Below are 23,023 nucleotides of genomic sequence, written 5' to 3' on the forward strand. Positions count from 1 at the left end.
TTTTTTCCAGAGCTGTATGTATGCATGTATGTGTGTGTGTGTGTGTGTGTGTGTGTGTGTGTGTATAAATGTAACAATAGACATATTAGATTTATTATAGTGTCACTACAAATTTGTACGGCAAGGATCTTATTTATTTTAGTTTTATTAATATTTTAAATCAATTATATTTTATTTTAAACGTGCAGTATGCAACTTTTGGCCACTAGGGGTCACTCATTCAAAATAATAACAACTGACGTACTTTGATGACGTCGGGAAAGTGCGTGGGCTCATGGGAGTTGTTGTCATTATTGCCACTGTCAACCAGCGAATCTGGCATCTCCAGCAGAAAACATGTTCACTGACAAGGTAATTGATTGTTATATTACATCTCTATTATTGTTAAGTTTAGTTACGGCTTTTCACTTTATGTAATGTCAATCTAATGAAATAGCAGCGAGCTACCGTTACTTAACAAACTTATCAGTAACGTTAGCTAATGTGCGAGATAGGCTTGGGCGGTAATACGGTAAAATGGTATACCGCGGGATCTAAAAATAGCAACGGTATCAGTTTCAATACCGTCAAACCGTCAAAAAAACCAAAAAACAGATCAACTTACATATTGCTGATCAACAATTAATTATTAAATATTTAATAAGTTGAACTAATTAAACTATTTACATATTAAATACTATTTATTTATTAAATGCCTAAATATGTGTATGCGTTGTTGTGACAGCGTGGATGAGAAAGAGAGAGAGAGAGAGGGGAAAAGACGGCGAGTCGGGCACTGAGTTATTCGGTCTCGAAAAAGAACACAACTTCTGCAGTTTGGAAGTATTTTGGGTTTTGACGGTAAATACAGACGAGGCAATTTGCAAATTGTGCAACAAAAAGATGACCGCGAGAGATGGAAATACCTTGAACCTAAGGGCGCATATCCGAAACCACCATCCACTCACTGCTGCGTGGATGAAAAACCGAGCGCACCCTCGGACTATGCTGTAATATTGCCGAAGCCTTTTGTCACACAGCTGGCAATGTAAGCAATAAGCATGAACTCCACAAAAATCAAGTGGACATGGGACTCACAAAAAAAAAAAGTCAATTGTCTGACAATTGTCTCATAACGGTAAGCATAAAACGTGTTTCTCAGGGGCTCAAATGTAAAAAATAAAATAAAAATATAGGCCTATATATATATATATATATAAGCCAAGCCAACAGTTTGTTGACGCTGTCTGAGCCTTACATCATAATGTTTTAATTATTCACGGTAATACCGTATACCGAGGTAAAATAGGGAGGAGGTTTGACGGTATCAAAATTTGGATACCGCCCAAGCCTAGTGCGAGACAGAATGTTGTGCGGGCGGTCGCTATGCCAACACACCTATAAGTTGGTAGGCTATGTTGACATATTAACCGCGCATCATAATTTGAGTTACTCGAATTATAGATATATTGACATGGCATCCGCGATTGTCGAACATTCTGTATATCAACTCTTCAATAAGGAAATAAATTTCAATTTAGTTTATCATTACCAACATAAAACATAGTAAATGAGAGAACCAGCACCAGCAATACGTTGTTCATTGGAACACGCGCTGTGTCGCTCCCCTCGTTCATCAATCATTCTAATAAACATTTATTTTGGAACTCAGAGATATATGAATAAGTAGATCATTATTAAATTAATATTATATGTAGCTAGTATTAACATATGATAAAAGTGACGGTCACCTTATATTAATTGACCAAGATAGTGGCATATTACCTTATGAAGCTAACGTTACTTTCTCCAGCTACATATAAAACCAATAATAGCTAGTCCATCTGCGTTTTACACATGACATCATCGTGTCACCAAATATACGGATAGAAATATACTTTTGAATCAGTTTTTAAAAAAATAGCTCTTTCAGTCTCCAAAAACAGAGAATCCGCCTGTTTGAAAAGCCGATACAAAATGTATAACATTACGTATTCAGCTAAACGCGTCTCAATGTGGTCAAGATCGCTATGCAATATGCAAACATACAGCATGTTATGATTATATGATTATTATGTTAGCTGAATGGTTACTTAAATGACCTGTTTATTAAAACGAAAGCGAGATCAGCATATCTCTCTGCAGTCCGAGCTTGTCACGAAGATTTCGCCATCTTTCAAAGGCTTCTCCAAGGTTTACACGTCTCTTGCTTCTTCTACTGTCCCAAAATCTTCTCGGGTCATTTTTTTCACCCGCCCGTTTGCGCTTTGTTGAGCTGGCAAAACGTACAGGCAAAGAGTAGTCATGATCCATTATCATACAGACTTTTTTATACGGGTGTTCCCCTTATACTGTCAGTGTTCCTCTTTGAGTTTGGCGGCTCCGCCGAGTTCCACAGGAAGCAAGACGCAAACGTGGATATGACGTGAAAGACGGGCGACATAACGGAAATAAAGACACGGTCCGTGTCTTCGAATTAAAATATTAATTTCTCTGGATTTAGAAGTTAATTGGAACTGTCGGGATAATGTAAACACACAACTTTAAAAAATATATAACATAGATATAGTGATTTTTTATATTTTTAATGCTGAAACATTACATATTGTGCCTTTAACTTGTCATTTTATAATTTTTTTAATATTGCAATTTAGATTTCATTTATTTTTTAATTCAGTTAGTTTTAGTTTTTATTTATTACCAGTCAATTTAAATACTTCAACTTCAACTTATTTCACAGTGTATTGCCAAAGCAACATTTCTACGTTTTTTTAAACATTTTATTTAAGCTTTATTTTAATTAAAGGAATGTTTTTAAGTTTAAATTCATGATAATAACCCTGGTTTGCCCGCAAATTAAGTTGCAGCTCAAACGAGAGAACCAGAAATATTGATTAAAATATGATTAATGTTGCAGTGTTTGTGTTTAAACTTGGTCACAATGCACTTTAACCCTGGTTTAGGATTCATCTCATTATAAACTGAACATTTTGAGCGCCGTCTCACCTCAGAGGGTTTGGCCACGTCTTTCTCATCCTGATATTTGGCCCAAGGGCCGAGAAAGCTCTCGATATCTTCCGCAGCTCCTCCTTTCACCTTCTTCCTCTTCTCAGATTTCTTCGGCCCCGTTTCGAACACCGTCAGCCCTAGTGGAGGATAACAACAGTGTTCATTAATAACGGTCTCTGATGATACACACACAACATGATCCAATTAAATCTAGGGCAGTGCAATATATCAAAAATATCGCAAATGTACATATCACAACGGCACGCAATATCTGAATGATTTTAATAGGCTACTTCAACATTGTGAAAAGTGTACGTTTTAGGTCGACTCATATAGCAGAGAATAGACTGGGCACACGACTGTTACTGATGTGACTTGCTTGATGTTAAAAATGGCTTGCTTGACGGCAAAAACTTGTGAAAAACAACTCCTTGTATTCTCGCGCCGTATGACACACACATCAAAACTCTCTGAAAGAGTGTGATCCTTCACTTCTGTTTAAGGTGTTGTTACACAGTAAAACCGCCAACACACACAGTTATGTCAAAACGGCTGTCTTGATGAGTATTCACTATTAATGTAAAAACAGTAGTGGTGTAACGGATCACATCACGGATCACTAGTCACGGATCGGATCATTTTTCGGATCAGAAAAAAAAGAAAAATATTTTTATTTGCTTTCCATTTATTGTATGAAAAATGTTGGTGTTAGCATAACCTATATGGTTATGGTTTTAACAAATATAGGCTAAAATAAATAACCAGCTGAATAAATCACATTTTACTCAGTTGAACCTGTGATGTAAAAATGGGCCTGAGCATAATGAAAAAAACAAAAAACAAGATTAGGATGTCAGCATTCACCGGGGAGAGAGAAAGACCTCTCACACCTGTTTAACACACAGTCATTATTTTTATTTAAAATCCAAAAGTTGGTACTGAACATGGCTTGTCATCATTGCAATTCTTTTTGTAGGTCTACACTCTTTTATAGATATAATGTTTAAACACACTTCCTTTAAACAATGTTTTATTCAATGCATTACTTTATATTTATATAGCTTAGTACCTTAGAAACCAGCTAGACTATGTTAAAATAACAAACATTTTAAGTTAGATCTTACAATAGACAAAATCTGTTTTTTCGTTCATTTTCATAAAATCTTTTTAAAAGAAATCCATAAAGAACTTTTTTTCCACCTCCAGAAAGGAGTGCTCTCCATTATTTCACTTATTGTTTACCTAATGCTAAAAGCCATGTTTCTTGCTTTACCCAAGGCAAAAAGCCATGTGTTGACTTTGAAATAGAGTTGGCCTACACTTTACATTATATGCATTTGTGGGGAAATTACTAGATTTTCGCATCAATACATGTTTGTTTTAATGCAGACAGCGCGCTGTGCCTTTAATTCAGCGCGTTCAGCACAGCAAAACAGACTCGGTGCAGAAACGTCGCCACACTTCGCACTGACGGACCGAAACTCCGTGCAGAGTGAAAACTGTTATCTGTTAACATGGTACGGAAAAAATACGCACCGCAAACAGACTACGCTGTGTGTGAAACGGGCATCAGCATGTCGCTGCTTCAGATAACCATGCTCGATGTAATGCCACTTTCATACGGCTCTCATGCTGCCACAGTTTTACTGTTACAGTTTTGTCCACCGCCCTTCTTCTGTCATCATTATATTTCACGGGGAAGCCAAAATGCTCTCATACATGCGATGTGAATGACGCGGGAGGCTTTTCAAGTTCTTCTGCTCCTGTTGTTGACTGATTATATGCATTCACGTGAACGACTGCTGTGTTTAGTTTCACTGAAACTCGGTGAGTTTAAAGGAACAAAATTACTTAAAAAGCAATATCGGCAAACGAAACAGTCTTTTACTCTACGATCGCTAAACAATTAAGATGAATCCGCAAAAAAAAACAACAACAAGAAACGCAATAAATCCGCGGGTCACGTGCGTTCCGAACCGTGGATCGTAATACATTCGGATCACGGATCAACTGTGATCCGTTGCACCCCTAAACAACAGTCAGTTATGCTGTGAAGGTGAAGGATATCAGACGGGGAAAGAAGCTGAATGCGTGTCAATAGGATCCGTGCATTAGGTCTTAAAGGGACATATGTGACCGTTAAAACAACGGCAAAGATTTGTCAACACAGAAAAATTTTCTGTTTATTAGAAAGTATGCTTTTTTGTCAGCTGCGTATGCAAAACCTCTGTCAGAAGAGGTGCGTTTTTTGAGCACAATTCACATCCAGCAGTAATTCAGGGAAAATATTGTGCGAACGCGCCCGTGGAGCATGGATTCAGTCTTCAGACTAGTGTTGTCAAAATTATCGATATTTCGATATATATCGATACTGGAATATCTGAAACGATACGATTCTCAGTTTTTACAGTATCGATACCAGCTGCGCTCTCCTCTCCGACCGAAAGCGAGCTGACACACACCGGCATATTCTCACTCAGCCCGGTTAACCTCTGAGCACGGCGAACGCGCGTTCTGCTGGACTTTTTCCTCATGACAGTGTGTTAGTGTTAGTGTGTGATCGGTCTGAATTTCGTGCGGGATTGCACATAAATTAACTCTACTTATCCCCGCAGATTTCGTGCTCCACATCTGAAGCGCACACGCACATAGCCTACCGTAATAAAGCCGCCTCTGACATGATACAAGTGCAAACATTTGCTTCTTTTTCCAGCTTATTATTGGTCAAATACACTCAAAGAATTATCAGTGCACATCTGGAAGAGTATTAACGTGAACACAGTCGCAAACAGGAAGAAATGAAGAACGAGTAAGAACAGTGTTTAGGATCCATGCGTCCATTAGTCTTAAAGGGACCGCAGTCATTTGTTATTCAAACTACAAAAAGACAAACGATCAACTGCTCTTGACTGATCAACTTGTGTAACTTTAATAGTTTCATCTGTACGCTATTTATTTTTTTTACAAAAAACATTATCCAATGTTGTTTTAAATGTAATTACTATGCATTTTTTTATTCAGTTTCTTATCTGAATGTTAGACCTACCTGAAAAAATAAAGCAGTCTATTTAATTTGTATCTTCTATTCTATTGAATTTATTTGTGCTATTATTTGTAATCTGTTTATTGGTTCTTATTTTATTACTGTATACTCGTCTTTTAAAATTCAATTCACCATTCGAAATCAAGCTTTCTCGTGCTGTGTGTAAGCTATGGCAACACAATTATATTACCCCATTGTAAAAAAAAAATTGAGATTGCAAAAATTTGTGAGAATTTTAATAGTAATTGATCAATTGATCAATAATTGTTCAAATCAAAATGATGCCCAACCCTAAGGAACATGCTGGCCACATAAATTTTTAGTAAAAAATAACATGAATAATAACAAGTTCTGTTGTCATATTAAGCATCGTATCTAATCTTATCTTTTTTTTTTTTTACTGTGGTATCGATTTAGTATCGATATATTGATATTTTAGTCTGGTATCGTATCGAAGTCATAATTTTGGTATCGTGACAACACTACTTCAGACCTTTACCATTGTGTCAGTTCAGTTGATTTTGATCGATATGTGCGAGTGAGAGCTCAGGTGGTGATCGTTTTGAAGACAGAGAGTGCGTGCGTGCGGCTCTCTGCTCTCTCTATCACACTGTTAACGTGCGCCCTGTCACGTGCATTAGTAATCTACATCAATTTATAAATCACAATAACTCATCAAATACGGCTTTGGCGGGACAAAAAAAATTTGATGTAGGAAAAACCCTGCACACAGCCCTAATTAAAACACAGATAACGAACCTTTGTTCTTCTCCGCTTCTTCTATGGCTCCAATGTAGCTGCTGGACGAGACCTGGCTGGTGTCCACCGACGGGTCCAGAGCGTAACCTGACCCACAGACGGCAAACAAACACCTCTGAGTTTACTCCATGCATCAATACGGAAACTACACGAGTGAGAACGACGTATATTGATCTCTCACCGAATGTGGAGAAGGTCCTCCGCTGCTGCTCGAACATGAAGTCGTTGACATGAGCCGGTTCAGCGTAGCCGGAGAGCATGTTTCTCGGAGCGGCCATTTGCTGCGATCTGAACGGGTTCATGGGGCCGAACTGGAATCAGATCAGGCAATCAATATACATGATGATCATTTCACATTTTAAAGGGGTATTTGTATATTTAAAGAATTTTGAAATGGTCATGCATGTTTTTGTAAAAAACCTATGGAAGCATAATTTTTTATAATAATAAAATAAAATTAATAATTATGAAATTGCGTCATAATTATGACACACTTAGATGAAATTATAGTGAAAAGGTCAAAATTATGACATGCTAATTCATAATTATGACTCTGTTTTTGTGATAGAATGCAAGTTTCTCCATTCCCTGTATGCCATTACGCGAGATGTAAACAAACAGTGTGACGCGTTGACGCATTTCACGCACGTCGACGTATTTTTGTAGTCGACGTAATCGATGACGTCGACGCGTCGTTGCAGCACTATGTACACTGTATTGTATTTATCAATATACATGAGATGATCATATCACATATTACAAGGTTTTCAACTGTTTTCAAACACATCCAGTAAAAAGTCTAGAGAAAAACTGTTACAAATAAATAATAGAATTAAAATAAGTAAATAAGATTAAAATAATTATTTAATGATTTGAATTAGATTTATTTGATTCAAATAATCTCATTACTACAATGAGTAAAACAACATAAAGAACCTTAATAGATATTAATTTTAGATTTATAATAATAATATACTCTAGAGATAAACTGTAAAAAAAGAAAGAAAAAAAGTTAATTTAAATCAAATAAATGGATAAAAATGTGATTGAAATAAAGTGAGTTATTCATCTATTAAACAAATTAGGTTAGATTAAAATAAATACAAATTTAGATGAAAATACATTAAAGTTAAGCAAACAGTACACACTACTATAGTGAGTAGAATATATAGGTATACCAATGCTAAGTTACTAAATATAAACTAATTTGAGATGTATAATAAACGGTGTTTATAAAAGCAGCCGCCTTTTAAATGATAGCATGAACTCTCACACAAAAGAATGAGCATATTTGGGGGTTTGTGGCATCTTAAGACATTGAAAACGCCTGACATATTAAAAAAATACTAGAAATACACAATATTCTTCTGGACAATTAGATATATTCACCTCTGGAGCAAACATAGTTTCATATGTAGGGTTGTAAGAGACTTCTTTGAGCGCTGGATCAAGATGCACACCGGTCTCAACATCTTCCTGAAAAAGACAAACACAGAAAATATTGTTTCATTTGTTATTAAGCGACAATAAGCGCGTTTTCCTCAACATCACGGAGGCTCCGTTTGAGACCCGCGCGTTTCTTGTTTACCTTCACGGCGACCTCGGGCGCTGAATTCAGAACAGCTAAAGTCATGATACCGTCGGATTTTAACGGCTGAAGGTGCGCGACCGAGTCCGGTTCGAAATTCCGCGGACTAGTCCGGGATTCGGACTCATTTTCCGAGTCTGAGTCGCTGCCGTACGAAACGAGGGCACCCACCGCCGCCGCCATCTTGAGTGTTATTGGTCTTCCGTCAGCGGGTCCTCAAAGATGAATATTTTTTTTTAAATAGCTTTAAAATATTAAAATATCTTATTTAAAAATAATAATCTTACTACATATGTCTATGCGTTAAATATTAAGCACGTTACTTTTATATGTCTGAAATGGAATGTCAAGCGGACGCAGTTGTGCAGTAATGTAGTGAAGTAGATGTTGTATCTTTCAGGACAACAGCTTACAAACGCATTCTGAAATGCGCTTATGTTTTACTTTATCATCACTATTATTATTATTATTGTTAACTAAAACTATAACCATAAAAATTTTGTTACTTGAAATACAATAATAATACAATAATAATATTAAAATATAAAATTATATATATATATATATATATATATATATATATATATATATATATATGAATTAATAAGTATATCAAAAACAATTATAGACAAAAATTACTACAACTTTTTTTTGTTTAAATAAAACGATTTCAAAATATAAAAAATATAATAGTGTCTAGATATCTTTGCTACTCATAATATTTACTATAAAGAGACATTTTATACATAATATACAATTAATATGTTAAAATATTTCACAATATTTCACGTTAAAATAAAATGTAAACAGATAAAAATGAAAGTGCAAGTATTGTCGATATTGACAAAAATAGTTGAAAATAACAAAATTGTGAATTTTGTCTGAAAATGTCTTTTTATGTCACAATTATGATATTTCATGTCATCATTTTGACTTTTATGTCATAATTATCAATTATCGTGTCATAATTCTGACCTTGTCATTATAAATTTGTCTACGTGTAACATAATTATCACTTTGAATATCATTATTTTGACTGTTTATGTGATCATAATGACACACTTAGACAAAATTATAATGAAAAAAGTCCAAATTATGATATGAAGTGTCATAATTATGAATGTCACTATTTCTTTTATGTCATAATAATGACACGCTTAGACAAAATTATAATGAAAAAGCCGAAATGATGACATTCTTATGCTTATGCTAATGCCTATGACTTATTGACTTATTAACGTAAGTTCCAACTTTTAATTTCAACATAATTTTGAAATAATGCCTTTTATCTCACAATTGGGACATTTCATGCCATGATTTTGACTTTAATGTCATAATTATGTATTATCATGTATGTCATAATTTACTCTTTTTCATTATAAATTTGTCTTTCATAATTATGAATTTGAATGTCATTATTTTGACTGTTTATGTGATAGTTATGACACATTAGACCAAATTATAATGAAAATGTACAAAAAATTAAGACAAAAAAGTCAAAACTATCACATGAAACGTCATAATTGTGAGACGCTTAGATTCAAATTATAACGAAAAAGTCAAAATTATGCTTCATACTTCATAATTCTGACTTTTATGTCATAATAATGAATATGCATGTCATAATTGCGACTTTTAAGTTCAACATAATTTCGAAATTATTCCTTTCTATGTCACAATTGACATTTAAATTTTTACTTTTTCATTATAATTTAATGTAAGCATGTCACAATTATGACGTTTCATCATAATCTTGACTTTTGTCATAATTATGAAATATATCATAATTGCGACTTTTAATTTCCACATCATTTCGAAAATTATGCCTTTTTATGTTGCAATTTTGATGCTTCATGCCATAATTTTGACATTTATGTCATAATTATGAATTAGCATGTCTTAATTTCAACTAGAATTTTTTCTAAGCACATCATAATTATGAATTTGAATGTAATTATTTAGACTTTTTAATGTTGATAATTATGACGGTTTTATTATTAAAAAGTACAATTAAAAATTATGACATGATAATTCATAATAATGCATAAAAGTCAAAATGCTGACGAAACGTCATAATTTTGAGAATCTTAGACTTTATTGTCACACTTTTAACCCAATGTTGGGTCAAATATGGACTAACCCAGCAACTGGGTTGTTTTAATCCTGCGGTTGGGTTAAATATTTGCTTAAGACAACCCAATCGCTGGGTTAGTCCATATTTGACCCAACATTGGGTTGTTTTTTACCCAGAATTTTTTAGAGTGCATAATTATAAATAAGCATGTCATAATTTCGACTTTATAAAATTTCGGAATTTCAACATAATTTTATTCATTTCTGTAAAAAATTTTACGTTTCATAATTTTATGACTTTTATGTCATAATTATTAATTAGCATGTCATAATTTTGACCTTTTCACTATAATTTCATCTAAGTGTGTCATAATTATGACATTCAAAGTCCTATTTATTACACAATTTCAGAATTATTGCTTGATTTTTTTATTATAAAAATGTATGATTTATGTGGTTTCCATAGGTTTCTCATATCACAGCTAGTAGGAACATGTAACACGTAGGTGTGATTTTCCCAAAACATTGCAAATCACATCCGACACCTTTAAAGAGATTGTGGCCAAAACTGGTACTGCAATCCCTTTCCAATGACTGTAGAGCGGTGTCTCCCCCTCCACCTCCTCCTGACTCGAGGTTGCCAGATTGGCTGCAGGATCAGCAGAACGTTTGTAGATCTGAAGCTGTGCTAACTAGAGCAGATCTGGCAACCCGAAACACTGCTGACTTCCTGATTGGTCGATAGGTGGAGGGCGGAGCTTCAGGCCAAAACACAACATGACATCATCAACATCAGCTGAGGGCTGCAACAACAACTCTATAATGACAATATCCTGGCCGGACTACTGTATTCAGTAATATAAGTATTTGAAATTAACATGATTTATTAATGTCTAGTGACATATCAGGGCCATTTTATGATTCATTGAAATACATTTCCTACACTCAGTTCCTTTAAGTTGTTTTGGCTGCTAAACTATTTGTTTGTATTTACAATTACTGCTCGGACTGATGGGTGTGGCCTGCGTGCGGCGTTGGCCAATCAGAGCAAGGATCCCGCTGTGGGCGGGGCGCGGTTTTGTTGCAGCGAGTCGGTCCAACAATAGAAAGTGGGACGTACCATCTGCAGCCGGAGGGGTGGAGTCACACACACACTGACATCCAGAACATCGCTTCTCCTCAGAAAAGGAGCTCAACCTTGATCCAGAAAGGTTTAACCCTCGTTAATATCTATTATTGGATGCTGTGACGGAAATTAAGCCGATCGTTGTTGACGAACACACGCCTGTAAGTTCATTGTGGATCCCATTTCTATGTCCCGAGCTCCAGTCTTTTTAACGGGATCCACACCAGCTGTATATCAGTACAGTATTTCTGCAATGAACTGAACACAGAGGAATATTTTAAGGAATAACCCGCATTCCTGGGAAAAACATGGAATAATAAGAACATTTAATCAGGTATGGAGTGTTACGCATGCTTGTTTAGATGAGAAAAACGCATAATGCAAATAAAGTGTTCACATTTGCATTTTTTCCCTTCTCTGGCTGATGCATTGTCCGTGTAAACCAACACTGCTTTAGCTTGGCCCCATTCAGGACTGCTTGACAGGTGTGGGTTGAATTATGCATGCATGTGAAATAACTTGCATAATGCAGCCTAAAGCATCCCGAATGCACGAGCATTGCATATTACATGCAACATGTTTGTTTGCATTAAATGCATAAGAAGATGAATTATTTCTCAGTGCCCTGAGGTTTCAAGATTGATGCATTCAAGGGGGAAGGGGAGTCACATCTGTATGGCAAACACAAGGCAAACTATCACACCAAAATGCAATGCAGTTTGCATGCTTGCTAAACAGTGTGCACTCCGGGTTATTGCTAGGATGGCATGCCAAATATTTTCCACTAATTTAATATAGTGCGTGCACAATGCATAACGTAAATGCATCCAGTAATGATGCAAATTAAATGTACATTTGAGAGCAGTTTTGTGCACGCAGGGGGAAGGGCTAGAAGACTCGCTTTGTGAAACCCGAGACTTCAGAAAGCACAAAGCATCTCAGCTCAGTGTCCATGCACGTGTTTTCAAACTAACTTCATACTTTTCCCCCCTTTTCCTATGCCCTTTAACGTATGAACACCTTGTACGGTTGTCGTGCTTTCTTTGCCGAGGCTCTATATGATATTTGAGGAGGAATGATTCGTTTGAATGAATCGGTTAGGTTAAAGAACCGATTCATACAGCGTGTTTTAGAATTAAAAACGTGGTTAGACGCTGCATCTGTTACGTAATATGAATTACATAGGTTTTCCTCCTAAATAAAGTTATTTCCTCGCCTTTGCTTGGATGGTTTACCAACGGTTCAAAAACATTTAAAAAGAACCGATTCGAATGAACGATTCGACTCGCTTCAAGATTCCAAAGCTTTATTGGCTTTTGTATTATAATATAACCCTTATATAATGCTCTAATGCAGTGTTTATCTTTTGGACACCCCAGATTTAGCTGGTAAATGTGTTTTGGAACATGGAAAAATCTAGTTTCCATAAGCTGGTTGACCAGATATATTCCAAAAACATATTTTTTGCTTTTCACATATTTAGTGTGCATGTGCATCCCATGTTTTCCACTCCTTTAAAGGGTTCACTTGCTGAACATCATACATTGCAGTGTCACTTGTGTGCATTAGTGATGAAGATGTTAAATGGGTCATTGTGATGTTGTTGTTGACTTCAGTTCTTTGTCTTGGCGATGCAGAAAAGTTTTTTTCCTCTAGTCTGGATGGATTTTTTAGTCCAGAAAACCTCTGGCTTTCATGCGGCTTCTGTTTGATTTGATGCCAATGCGGACCGTACAAACCGCACGTCCAGAAGTAGATCAGAGAGACGAGAAAAGAAGAATATGTGTGACAGAGCTGGCCTGGGTGATATATATGGGGGATAATTGACTCTGGGCCTTTGGATAATTAGAGAATAAAGCACACCTGAGGTGGTAATGTGGCCGCGATGAGAAGGTGGGCATTATTTTCTAATAATTCAATGTCCTGGAGTGAATTATTCCGCTTATACACCAGACAGTCAGTCGTTGTTTTTGTGAAACGTAGGGACATTCCAGGCGTAATGGTTTTTATATTGTACAAACCATATTTTCTATCTCCCTACACTGCCCCTGCCCCTAAACCTACCCAACACACACACACACACACACACACACACACACACACACACACACACACACACACACACTAATAACTGCATTAATAACCACATTAATAACTGCATTCATCTGTTATCAGTGGCTCAAGCCTCCATTGGCTCTAAAATGACATTTATGAATTAGTAACAGAAGCGTGGGATGAGATGTGTAAAAACGAAACTAGTCCCACACACAAGAGCGTTTTAAGGACAAAACCTGACAAATGTCTTGAAACACAACATCTGAACAACTGGTGTATTAGCGGAATAATTTGCTCCAGGCCATTGAATTAATAGAAATTATTACACGGCTCTGTGAAATACTTGATTCTGATTGGTCAATCGCTCATTCCAGCGGTACGTTATTCCCAGATAACACACACCGCTCATCCGGGTACTACGAGATATCTTGACCGGTTCTACTTCTGTGCTTAACGCTGGCGCCATCTTGTGGCTTAAACAGCCGTGGGTTACAATGGAAGACTTCAAGGCGGGTTTCCTTTATAAAGTTTTAAATATGGATATTTTTCTGACACAAACGCATCGATTGGAATCAGACGGCTCTATTAACCCATCGGAGTCGTGTGGAGCACGTTATTTGACGGACAGCTGCATTTAATGGACTTCAGAAACAGCTCCAACTACTGCTGGGATTAACGTTAGCCTGGACTTTTTAAATATAACTCTGATTGTATTTGTCTGACAGAAGAATGTCATAAACACCTATAATGACCTGAGGGTGAGTAAATCATAGGCTTGGGTTCATTTTTGGCTGAACTAACCCTTTCAGCATTCATTCTCAACATTTAGCAGCAATAGATAAAGGCGTAAAGCAGTCTGGAGCTGTTTTTCTTCGCGGAAGCTTTGCGTAAGAGCTAATAAAATATTTAATCTCAAGACAATATTTAGTGTGTAATTTATTTGAGACTAGTAGGCGTGTAATAAGCGGGATAATGTCCACCCAGCCGGTTGTTATCGCAGAATAAACCCCTTCAGAGTGACGCTCCGCTTCGCCTCGGGGTCCTGATCACTCTGTCGGGGTTTATTCTGCGGTAACAACCGGCTGGGTGGACATTAGCCCTTATGTAATGCACACCTTCTCGTCGCGGCCACATTACCACCTCAGGTGTGCTTTATTCACTAATAATCCAAAGGCCCAGTCAATAATTCCTTACATAAATGGCACTTAAGGTTTTTAAGTGAGCCAAGTGAATTGTTTAGTCAATATACAGGTAGAAAGAAGTGATGCAGTGCCATTAAAGAGAGAAAATGGTGGTGTGATGGTTGTGTGTGTCCTGGACCGGCTGAACGCCCCAGCTGTGAAGATGCCTCGGACACAAGAGTCTTTGTTCAGTCTTTCTGTCGGACACAGAGGCCCACAAAGATGCCTCTGTGTTGTGTGTGTGTGTGTGTGTGTGTGTGTGTGTGTGTGTGTGTGTGTGTGTGTGTGTGTGTGTGTGTGTGTGTTGTGTGTGTGTGTGTGTGTGTGTGTTGTCATCACCCGGCTATGCCAGCGTGCTACAGAGATGCCATGCTTTGACAGATGAAAGTCTGAACTTCAGTACCTGGACTTCTCATTTGCATCAACTTGATGTTGACGATCAGGCCTGCAGGTCTTAAAGGGTTAGTTCAGCCATAAATGAAACATCTGTCATTATCTCCTCAACCTAATGTCGCTCCACACCCGTAAGACCTCCGTTCATCTTCACACACAGTTTAAGATATTTTAGATTTAGTCAGCAGTTTGACACTCGATCCGAATCATGAATCGATTCGCTGATTCATAACCGTTCGAATCTTTATCTGAGGATTGAACACAAACGCGGAAGAGAAGCCAATGCTGAATAAAGTCGTAGTTTTTGTTATTTTTGGACCCAAATGTATTTTGGATGCTTCAAGAGACTCTAATTAACCCACTGATGTCTCATATGGACTACTGTGATGATGTTTTTATTCCCTTTCTGGACATGGACAGTATAGTGTGCATACACTTGCATACGCTCTCGGACTAAATATAAAATATCTTAAACTGTGTGTGAAGATGAACGGAGGTCTTACGGGTGTGGAGCGACATTAGGGAGACGAGTTAATGACGGACATTTCATTTTTGGCTGAACTAACCCTTAAGGTTTCAGAAATACACACTCTGATCACTGTCATCATTATAATTGAACAGATTTATTTAATGCACGTATGAATAATTCAAGAAAAGACACTAGTTCTGGATTACAGCAGGTTTGTTTCTGTATGTATGTTTTATAGTTTTTCTGCAGCATACACTGCCTGCGGTTGACATTTGAGTTATTTTGAGCGCTCTAATGCATGTCAAGTTTTAGTTAATAATTTAGTAACTTGAAAATACATCTCAAGGCCTTTACATTCTTTGACATATCTTCAATTAATTTATATATACCGGTATGTACATTTTGTTGAACACTAACGCTGCACCGTAGTAAAAGTCACCAAATACATTTGCCATCAAAATATTTTTAATACAAATATTAAAATGAATATACAAATTAAAGATATTAATACAAAGACATTTGGCATGTTTACATAAGTCATATTTATGAGGAAAATTGTCAAAATTATGCTGTACTAACTCGTTAGTACACTTATGACATACTTATGAGGTAAAAAGTTAAAATTATGACATACTAATTCAATTATGATGAGGGAAATAGTCATAATTATGGGTTATAAAGTCGAAATTATGATATATAAAGTCATTTATGAGGGAAAAGGTAAAAATGTCAAAAGTATGACTAGTCATTTATGTGGTAAAATGTCAATATTATGACATACTAAGTCATGATGAGGTAGAATGTCGAAATTTTGACATACTAAGTCATATTTATGTGATAAAATGTCAATATTATGACACGATGAGGTATAAAGTCGAAATTATGAGGTAAAGTCAAAATGATGACATACCAAGTCATAATTATGAAGGAAAAAGTTCAAATCATGGCATATTTATGAGGTAAAATATCGAAATTATGACATACTAATAAGTATTAGTTATGAGTAAAAAGTCGAAATTATGATATAAAGTCATTTATGAGGGAAAAGTTCAAAATGTCAAAAGTATGACAAGTCTCATAAGTAATTATGAGGTAGAAAATCTAAAATATGACGTACTTACTAAGTCATATTTATGTGGTAAAATGTCAATTATGACATAGTAAGTCATGATGAGGTAAAATGTCGAAACTTTGACATACTAAATCATATTTATGTGGTTAAATGTCAATATTATGACATGAGGTATAAAGTCAAAATTATGACATAAGTCATTTATGAGGTAAAACGATAAATGTTGAAATTATGACGTCTTATTTATGTGGTTAAACGTCAATATTATGACATACTAAGTATTAGTTATGAGTAAAAAGTCAAAATTATGACATATAAAGTCATTTATGAGGGAAAAGGTCAAAATGTCAAAAGTATGACAAGTCTCAAAAGTAATTATGAGGTAGAAAATCAAAATTATGACCTACTTAGCTACTTACTAAGTCATATTTATGTGGTAAAATGTCAATATTATGACATGATGAGGTATAAAGTCGCAATTATGAGGTATTTATGAAGTAAAACTATTTCTGAAATCACGTTTGGGATGTTTTTTGCAGCTGGACTTTGGTCGTTGTGAAATGCTGAAGAAAACCCTCAAACGAATGTGTTTTGCTCAATCACACACACCCGACCGTCACTAGTGCAGTCGTATCATTCTGCTGATCTAAACTCTTTCTTTTGAATCTTTCTGGCCGCATTGTTTGGTGTCGGCTTTGATTGCTTCTCACGGAGGGCCATGATCGGCTCTAGCAGGGACTTCCCATTGCGTTGTTGGTTTTGTGTCTGAAGGCAGGTGGAGAATATAATGCGTTCAGATCCCCAGAGGCCGATTCTTTTGTCCTCTCGCTTACAAGCAGGTGGCGATCCTGTTCTCTGTGCTCTACAACACCTTGCCTTCTGCTTTACTTCATTCTGTGCTTCTGATTCACATTTGAATATTCAAATTATGCTGAACGACTTTGGGCTGGTGCTTCCCAAACCTGTTTTGGGTGAGGCGATTTAAAGTAAAGCCTTGCTTTAGGAGTAGTGTTACTTTAGACTTTACACTAGGTGGAAAAATCCCACAGACCAAACACCTAGCAAACAAATAGCAATGTCCCGGGAACTATCAGAACATTCCGGAAGAAACATCATTATTATGGCATAAAAAGTAGAAATTATGACATACTAAGTCAATTACAAGGTAAAAAGTACAGATTTTGACAAACTACAGTCAACACACAGCAGAGATGTTTCTATAGGAATCAGTGGGATTGAACGATTCATTGTCCTGCTTGATTAATTTCCATTGTAGAATGAATCATCTGAGTGAATGATTCAATGACTCACCGGTTTCGTTCCTGATTGGATCAGCGTCCCGCTTGTTTAATTCCCGTTGTAGAACGAATCATCTGAGTGAATGATTCAATGACTCACCGGTGTCGTTCCTGATTGGATCAGCGTCCCGCTTGTTTAATTCCCGTTTCTAGAACGAATCATCTGAGTGAATGATTCAATGACTCACCGGTTTCATTCCTGATTGGATCAGCGTCCCGCTTGTTTAATTCCCATTGTAGAATGAATCATCTGAGTGAATGATTCAATGACTTACCGGTTTCGTTCCCGTTTGGATCATTCCCGTTGTAGAATGAATCATCTGAGTGAATGATTAAATGACTCACCTTTTTCGTTCCTGATTGGATCAGCATCCCACTTGTTTTATTCCCGTTGTAGAACGAATCATTTCAGTGAATTATTCAATGACTCACCGTTTCATTCCTGAATGGATCATTGTCCTGCTTGTTTCATTCCCATCGTAGAACAAATCATCTGAGTTAAAATTTCACTATTAAAAATAAAACACATGACATTCATTTCAAAGAACGAATAACTTAAAGCTACACTGTGTAACTTTTTTAGTTTATTCTTAGCTAAAATCACTTAGTTCTTTCAAAAATATATGTGCTCATTAATGTATATTTACTTCTTTCAAGTAATACAGTATTCTCGTAAATTTATAATATACCATTGAAAATACATACGTGTTGAGGGTTCGGATGGTGGTCGCCATGTTGCTCCTCCATCTTGAAAGTACAGTAGCCAAAGAGGGACATACCCGTAAATTCAAGCTTCGCTTTTCGCGTTTTTACACTCGATGGCACCGTGTCGAATGTGAAGAGGAGGATTGCTTGAGGCTGCTATATGATGATGGAGGATCACTCTTAAGCCCCTTTCACACTGCACGTCGGACCCGCAATATTCCCGGAGCATTGCCGGGTCGCCTTCTGTGTGAAAGCAACCACGTCCTGGGATTGATTACCGAATTCGACCCGGGTCGGGGACCTAGTAACATTGCGGGATATGTATCAGAGTCGCCAAGGAAGCGGAAAAGAGAATTAAGACGGCAACGCAACGGGCAAATCAACAAGACAAAAGTAAATATTGGAGTGGCCTTTCCAAGATGGAAAGAGCTCATGAGGAGCAACGATTTTAAAAAGAACGCCGACGTGTCCTGCTTTCTTCTCGACAGGTAATATTAATTCAGCCTATTTGTGTATATTGGAAGTTTTATTGTTGCTTGGCTAATTATATCATGGTGTGCTGTGCATAACACTAGAACGACGTCTAGGATAGTTTTCCTCGCGTCAATGATGAAAAAGTATTGATTACCTTATAACAAATCCGTGTTCTATGACGGATAACATGAGATTAATATTTTAATTGCATTATAATTTGTTTGCCTTACGCTAGTGATGTCGTACAATATACAGAATAACGATAGCACTGATAAAAGTTCCTTTACTAAGATTAGCTTGCATTCGTCTGGGAACCTGATAGCTGATGTTAGCAATGAAATGGTAAAAAATAACGAAAACGTAAAACTATTATTCATTTTACATAGATTAATTTGATCATAGATCATTTGGCAAATTAAATAACTGCAAATTATAATAGTTTTCAAACGTAACCTCATCACTTAAAGCAACACTCACCGAAGAGGTCGAACTGGAAGCCATGACTAAATCGGCCACCGTAGGAGTTGAAACGAAATCGAAATTGAGAGGAGCAGAAACTATTATTCACTGGATGGTCATATATCTTTTCACCACTAGATGGGGGGAAATATCACACAGTGGAACTTTAAATAAAAGTTAGTTAATTTTGACAGTCCTCTTTTATCAGCCGATAGCTGAAGTGCGGCGGATGAGGAGGTTACACACGGCTCTCCAATCGCCTCGTGCTCACTGAAGCTCAGTCACTGCAGCGGAGGAGGCTCTGCATTTACATCTCACTTCACCTCCTCCGCTCGCTTCTTCCGACCACGCATACCCTGGCGGATGACGGAGCGCATCTAAATGCATCTGACCCCAATTTTCTTCTGCCCAGGATGAGGTGTGTGTGTGTGTGTGTGTGTGTGTGCAAAACTACCGAATGGTTTGAATTAAGGGCCAATATTTACACAGAGTGGGTGGCCGTTCAATTATGTTGTGCGGCGCAAAACTTCTTGTGATTTGCATGTGTTTCCCAGAGTTTTGTTCTGCCCTTTCTCTTTTCTCTCATCATAAACAAGCTCTTAGCGAGTCCATTACCGGCGGAGCGGTTACTCAGCATCAGCAAGAGCTTCGTTGTTACATGAATGACTCACAGCCAATCACGGGCTAATGCCGCATGTAGCGTTGTAGTCAAAACCACCGAAACCAAGACCAGACCAGACCTTTTTAAGACCATTTATATAAAAAATGAACACGTATTTCCCGTCCCTCCCAGCAAAGAAAAATGTAGCTTGTTGCTTGAGGCGTGTGTTGTGTTGTAGTCTATGGCGTGTGATCTTCATTTACAGAAGGCTTCACGTGTTCGCAGTATCTGAATATGACCCGGGGCTGCGTTGCCTTCTCAGTTATTGGTTCCGCCACTCTTTATTAATAATACATTATTTAATTAAAATAATCACGGTTGACAAGTGAATCTTTTGAGGGAAAATACAACACAGAGAAGTTACACACAGCACAAGACACACTAAGTTATATTTATTTTTAGGGTTCTTAATGTTAACATGTTAGGCCATGCGATTTATTCAAAATAATTAAAGACGCTAAACTCCGTTTTTACGTTTTAAACCCCAGACAGCAAAATTCAAGACTTTTTAAAGTCTTTTTAAGGTATTATTTCCAAGTTAATCAATTCAATGCTGGTTCCGTGTTTGTTTCTAGGCTTGGTTGTGTTTATGGGGCGCAGTATAACATGTCTTAATACTTCGTCTTTTTTTAAACTCTGTATTTTTCTTCTATCTTCCCTTTATTCCACACCGCTGTCTGTGCTTTGAACGGCTCGTTTGCTTCCTGCTTCCTGAAGCCCCTCCCTCCGAAAAACGCAATGGTCTTAGATTGGTCAGATGGCCAAATGTAGTTTCCTGTATTTTTATTGGCTGAAGCACAGGTTAAGGCCACGCCCCTTCCCATTACGAGCAGAAGTCACATCTGCGCGAGGTTTTATGATGTCACCAACCCAGGAAGAAGCTCGTTGTAGTCCAATCCGGCCATTTTTGTAGGCAATAAACTGCTGTAACTTTAAAAGACAACATTCCCGTTGTAGAACGAATCATGAGTGAATGATTCAATGACTCACCTGTTTCGTTCCTGATTGGATCAGCGTCCCGCTTGTTTCATTCCCGTTGTAGAACGAATCATTTGTGTTAATTTATAACCATCGGAGACAGAATTTACCAATTTTTTTGTGAACTATTCCTTTAATTCTGTCAGTGTGAACAGAGTTTTCAATGAATGCATTTATGAGCCGCTAATGGCAATCCCTGGAGACTGAAACGCTTGTGATCTCCATATGTAGAGAGATCTGATGATGGAGGGATGAAGCTCGGAGGAGGAAACTCACTCCTACTCCATCCTCCGCCTCTCTCTGTGCTTATTTTTATGCTCTGCCTCCAGACAGAATGTGGCACACACACAAAAAAAGAGTGAGAGACGAGAAGAGAAGTGCGTAAAAAAACACCAGAGACAGAAAGTAAGTGTGTGTGTGTGTGTGTGTGTGGGTATAAGATACTGAGAAATATTCCTTCTGTGTGATTTCTCTGGGCAAGAGTGAGCGAAAAAACAACAGATCGCCTGTGTTGGTTTAGCTATAACTGGAAAAAAAGTTGTCCGGATCAGTGTTTGTCCCGAGATTAGCTATTCTGGGATGTGGCGGCGTTAGCGGCAGGTGCGTACGGCTAATGCAGGACACTAGGTGTCTTTACAAATCAATGTGCTGATGCATTGGATTAGATTTTTATTGTCTTCTCTTCCGCGTTTGTGTTCAAACCTCAAATCGATTCATGATTCGGACATTGACGATCCAAATCATGAATCAATTCACTGATTCATAACCGTTTGAATCTTCATTTGAGGAACGCGGAAGAGAAGCCAATGCTGAATAAAGTCGTAGTTTTTGTTATTTTTGGACCCAAATGTATTTTGGATGCTTCAAGAGACTCTAATTAACCCACTGATGTCTCATATGGACTACTGTGATGATGTTTTTATTCCCTTTCTGGACATGGACAGTATAGTGTGCATACACTTGCATACGCTCTCGGACTAAATATAAAATATCTTAAACTGTGTGTGAAGATGAACGGAGGTCTTACGGGTGTGGAGCGACATTAGGGGGAGGAGTTAATGACAGACATTTCATTTTTGGGGGAACTAACCCTTTAAGCCCTATTCGGACGCTAACTGTTTCTCATGGGGTCGTAAAGGTATTTTCATCATTTACAGCGGCTAGTCTGTGATTTTATTGCCGTCCGAATCCAGAATGTCAGTGTTTTTCTCACACCACCCGCGTAAAAATCCCCGACTGAATTATGGACTGTTTTTAGGTCGTGTGGTGATTTAATTGCCGTCCAAATCCACATCTCTGAGTTTTCAAGAAGAGATTGTTTCAAAATGAATCGTTTATATCCTTTTTGACCCCTGCAGAGCACCGTATCGTTGCGCTTCACTGTAATATGGATGCATTTTAAAGATCTAGCCTACACTTTTATTACTGAAATGCTGGAAAGTATTTACACAAATAATCTTTCATCACCGCTTAAAAGAGAAACGGAAAAAAACACGTAAACATTTGAAATGAGCCGTTATTACGGCAGTGATTAATGTTATATAGGTTCAATTTGCAGTAGTCCGATCATTTCCACATTTTTTAAACAGGAGATTTAAATAATATAATAATTAAGTAATATTTTATTCCAAGCATATGACATTTTTACAGCAGACAAACAGGTGCGCATGATCACAAAACTCGCTCCTCCTGAATAAATCT

General features: G+C 37.1%; 2 protein-coding genes across 2 annotated transcripts in view; one reads left to right on the forward strand and one right to left on the reverse strand.

Moving 5' to 3' along the window:
* cdc40 (cell division cycle 40 homolog (S. cerevisiae)) overlaps window positions 1-8,576 on the reverse strand; it is a 30,502-nt gene extending 21,926 nt beyond the window's left edge. The window contains exons 1-5 of the mRNA XM_067418321.1: window positions 8,379-8,576; window positions 8,180-8,266; window positions 6,972-7,101; window positions 6,791-6,877; window positions 2,986-3,125 (exon numbers count right to left, since the gene is read on the reverse strand). Coding sequence (XP_067274422.1) covers window positions 2,986-3,125; window positions 6,791-6,877; window positions 6,972-7,101; window positions 8,180-8,266; window positions 8,379-8,561 — 627 coding nt within the window. The 5' untranslated portion in view covers window positions 8,562-8,576. The remainder of the gene's footprint in view (window positions 1-2,985; window positions 3,126-6,790; window positions 6,878-6,971; window positions 7,102-8,179; window positions 8,267-8,378) is intronic.
* Window positions 8,577-11,593: 3,017 nt separating this feature from the next.
* The window catches only part of wasf1 (WASP family member 1), a 56,992-nt gene continuing 45,562 nt past the window's right edge, over window positions 11,594-23,023 (forward strand). The window contains exon 1 of the mRNA XM_067418341.1: window positions 11,594-11,911. The gene's annotated coding sequence lies outside the window, so the exon portion shown is untranslated. The remainder of the gene's footprint in view (window positions 11,912-23,023) is intronic.

This window comes from Pseudorasbora parva, chromosome 15 (assembly GCF_024679245.1).
Source record: "Pseudorasbora parva isolate DD20220531a chromosome 15, ASM2467924v1, whole genome shotgun sequence".
Taxonomy (NCBI): Eukaryota; Metazoa; Chordata; class Actinopteri; order Cypriniformes; family Gobionidae; genus Pseudorasbora; species Pseudorasbora parva.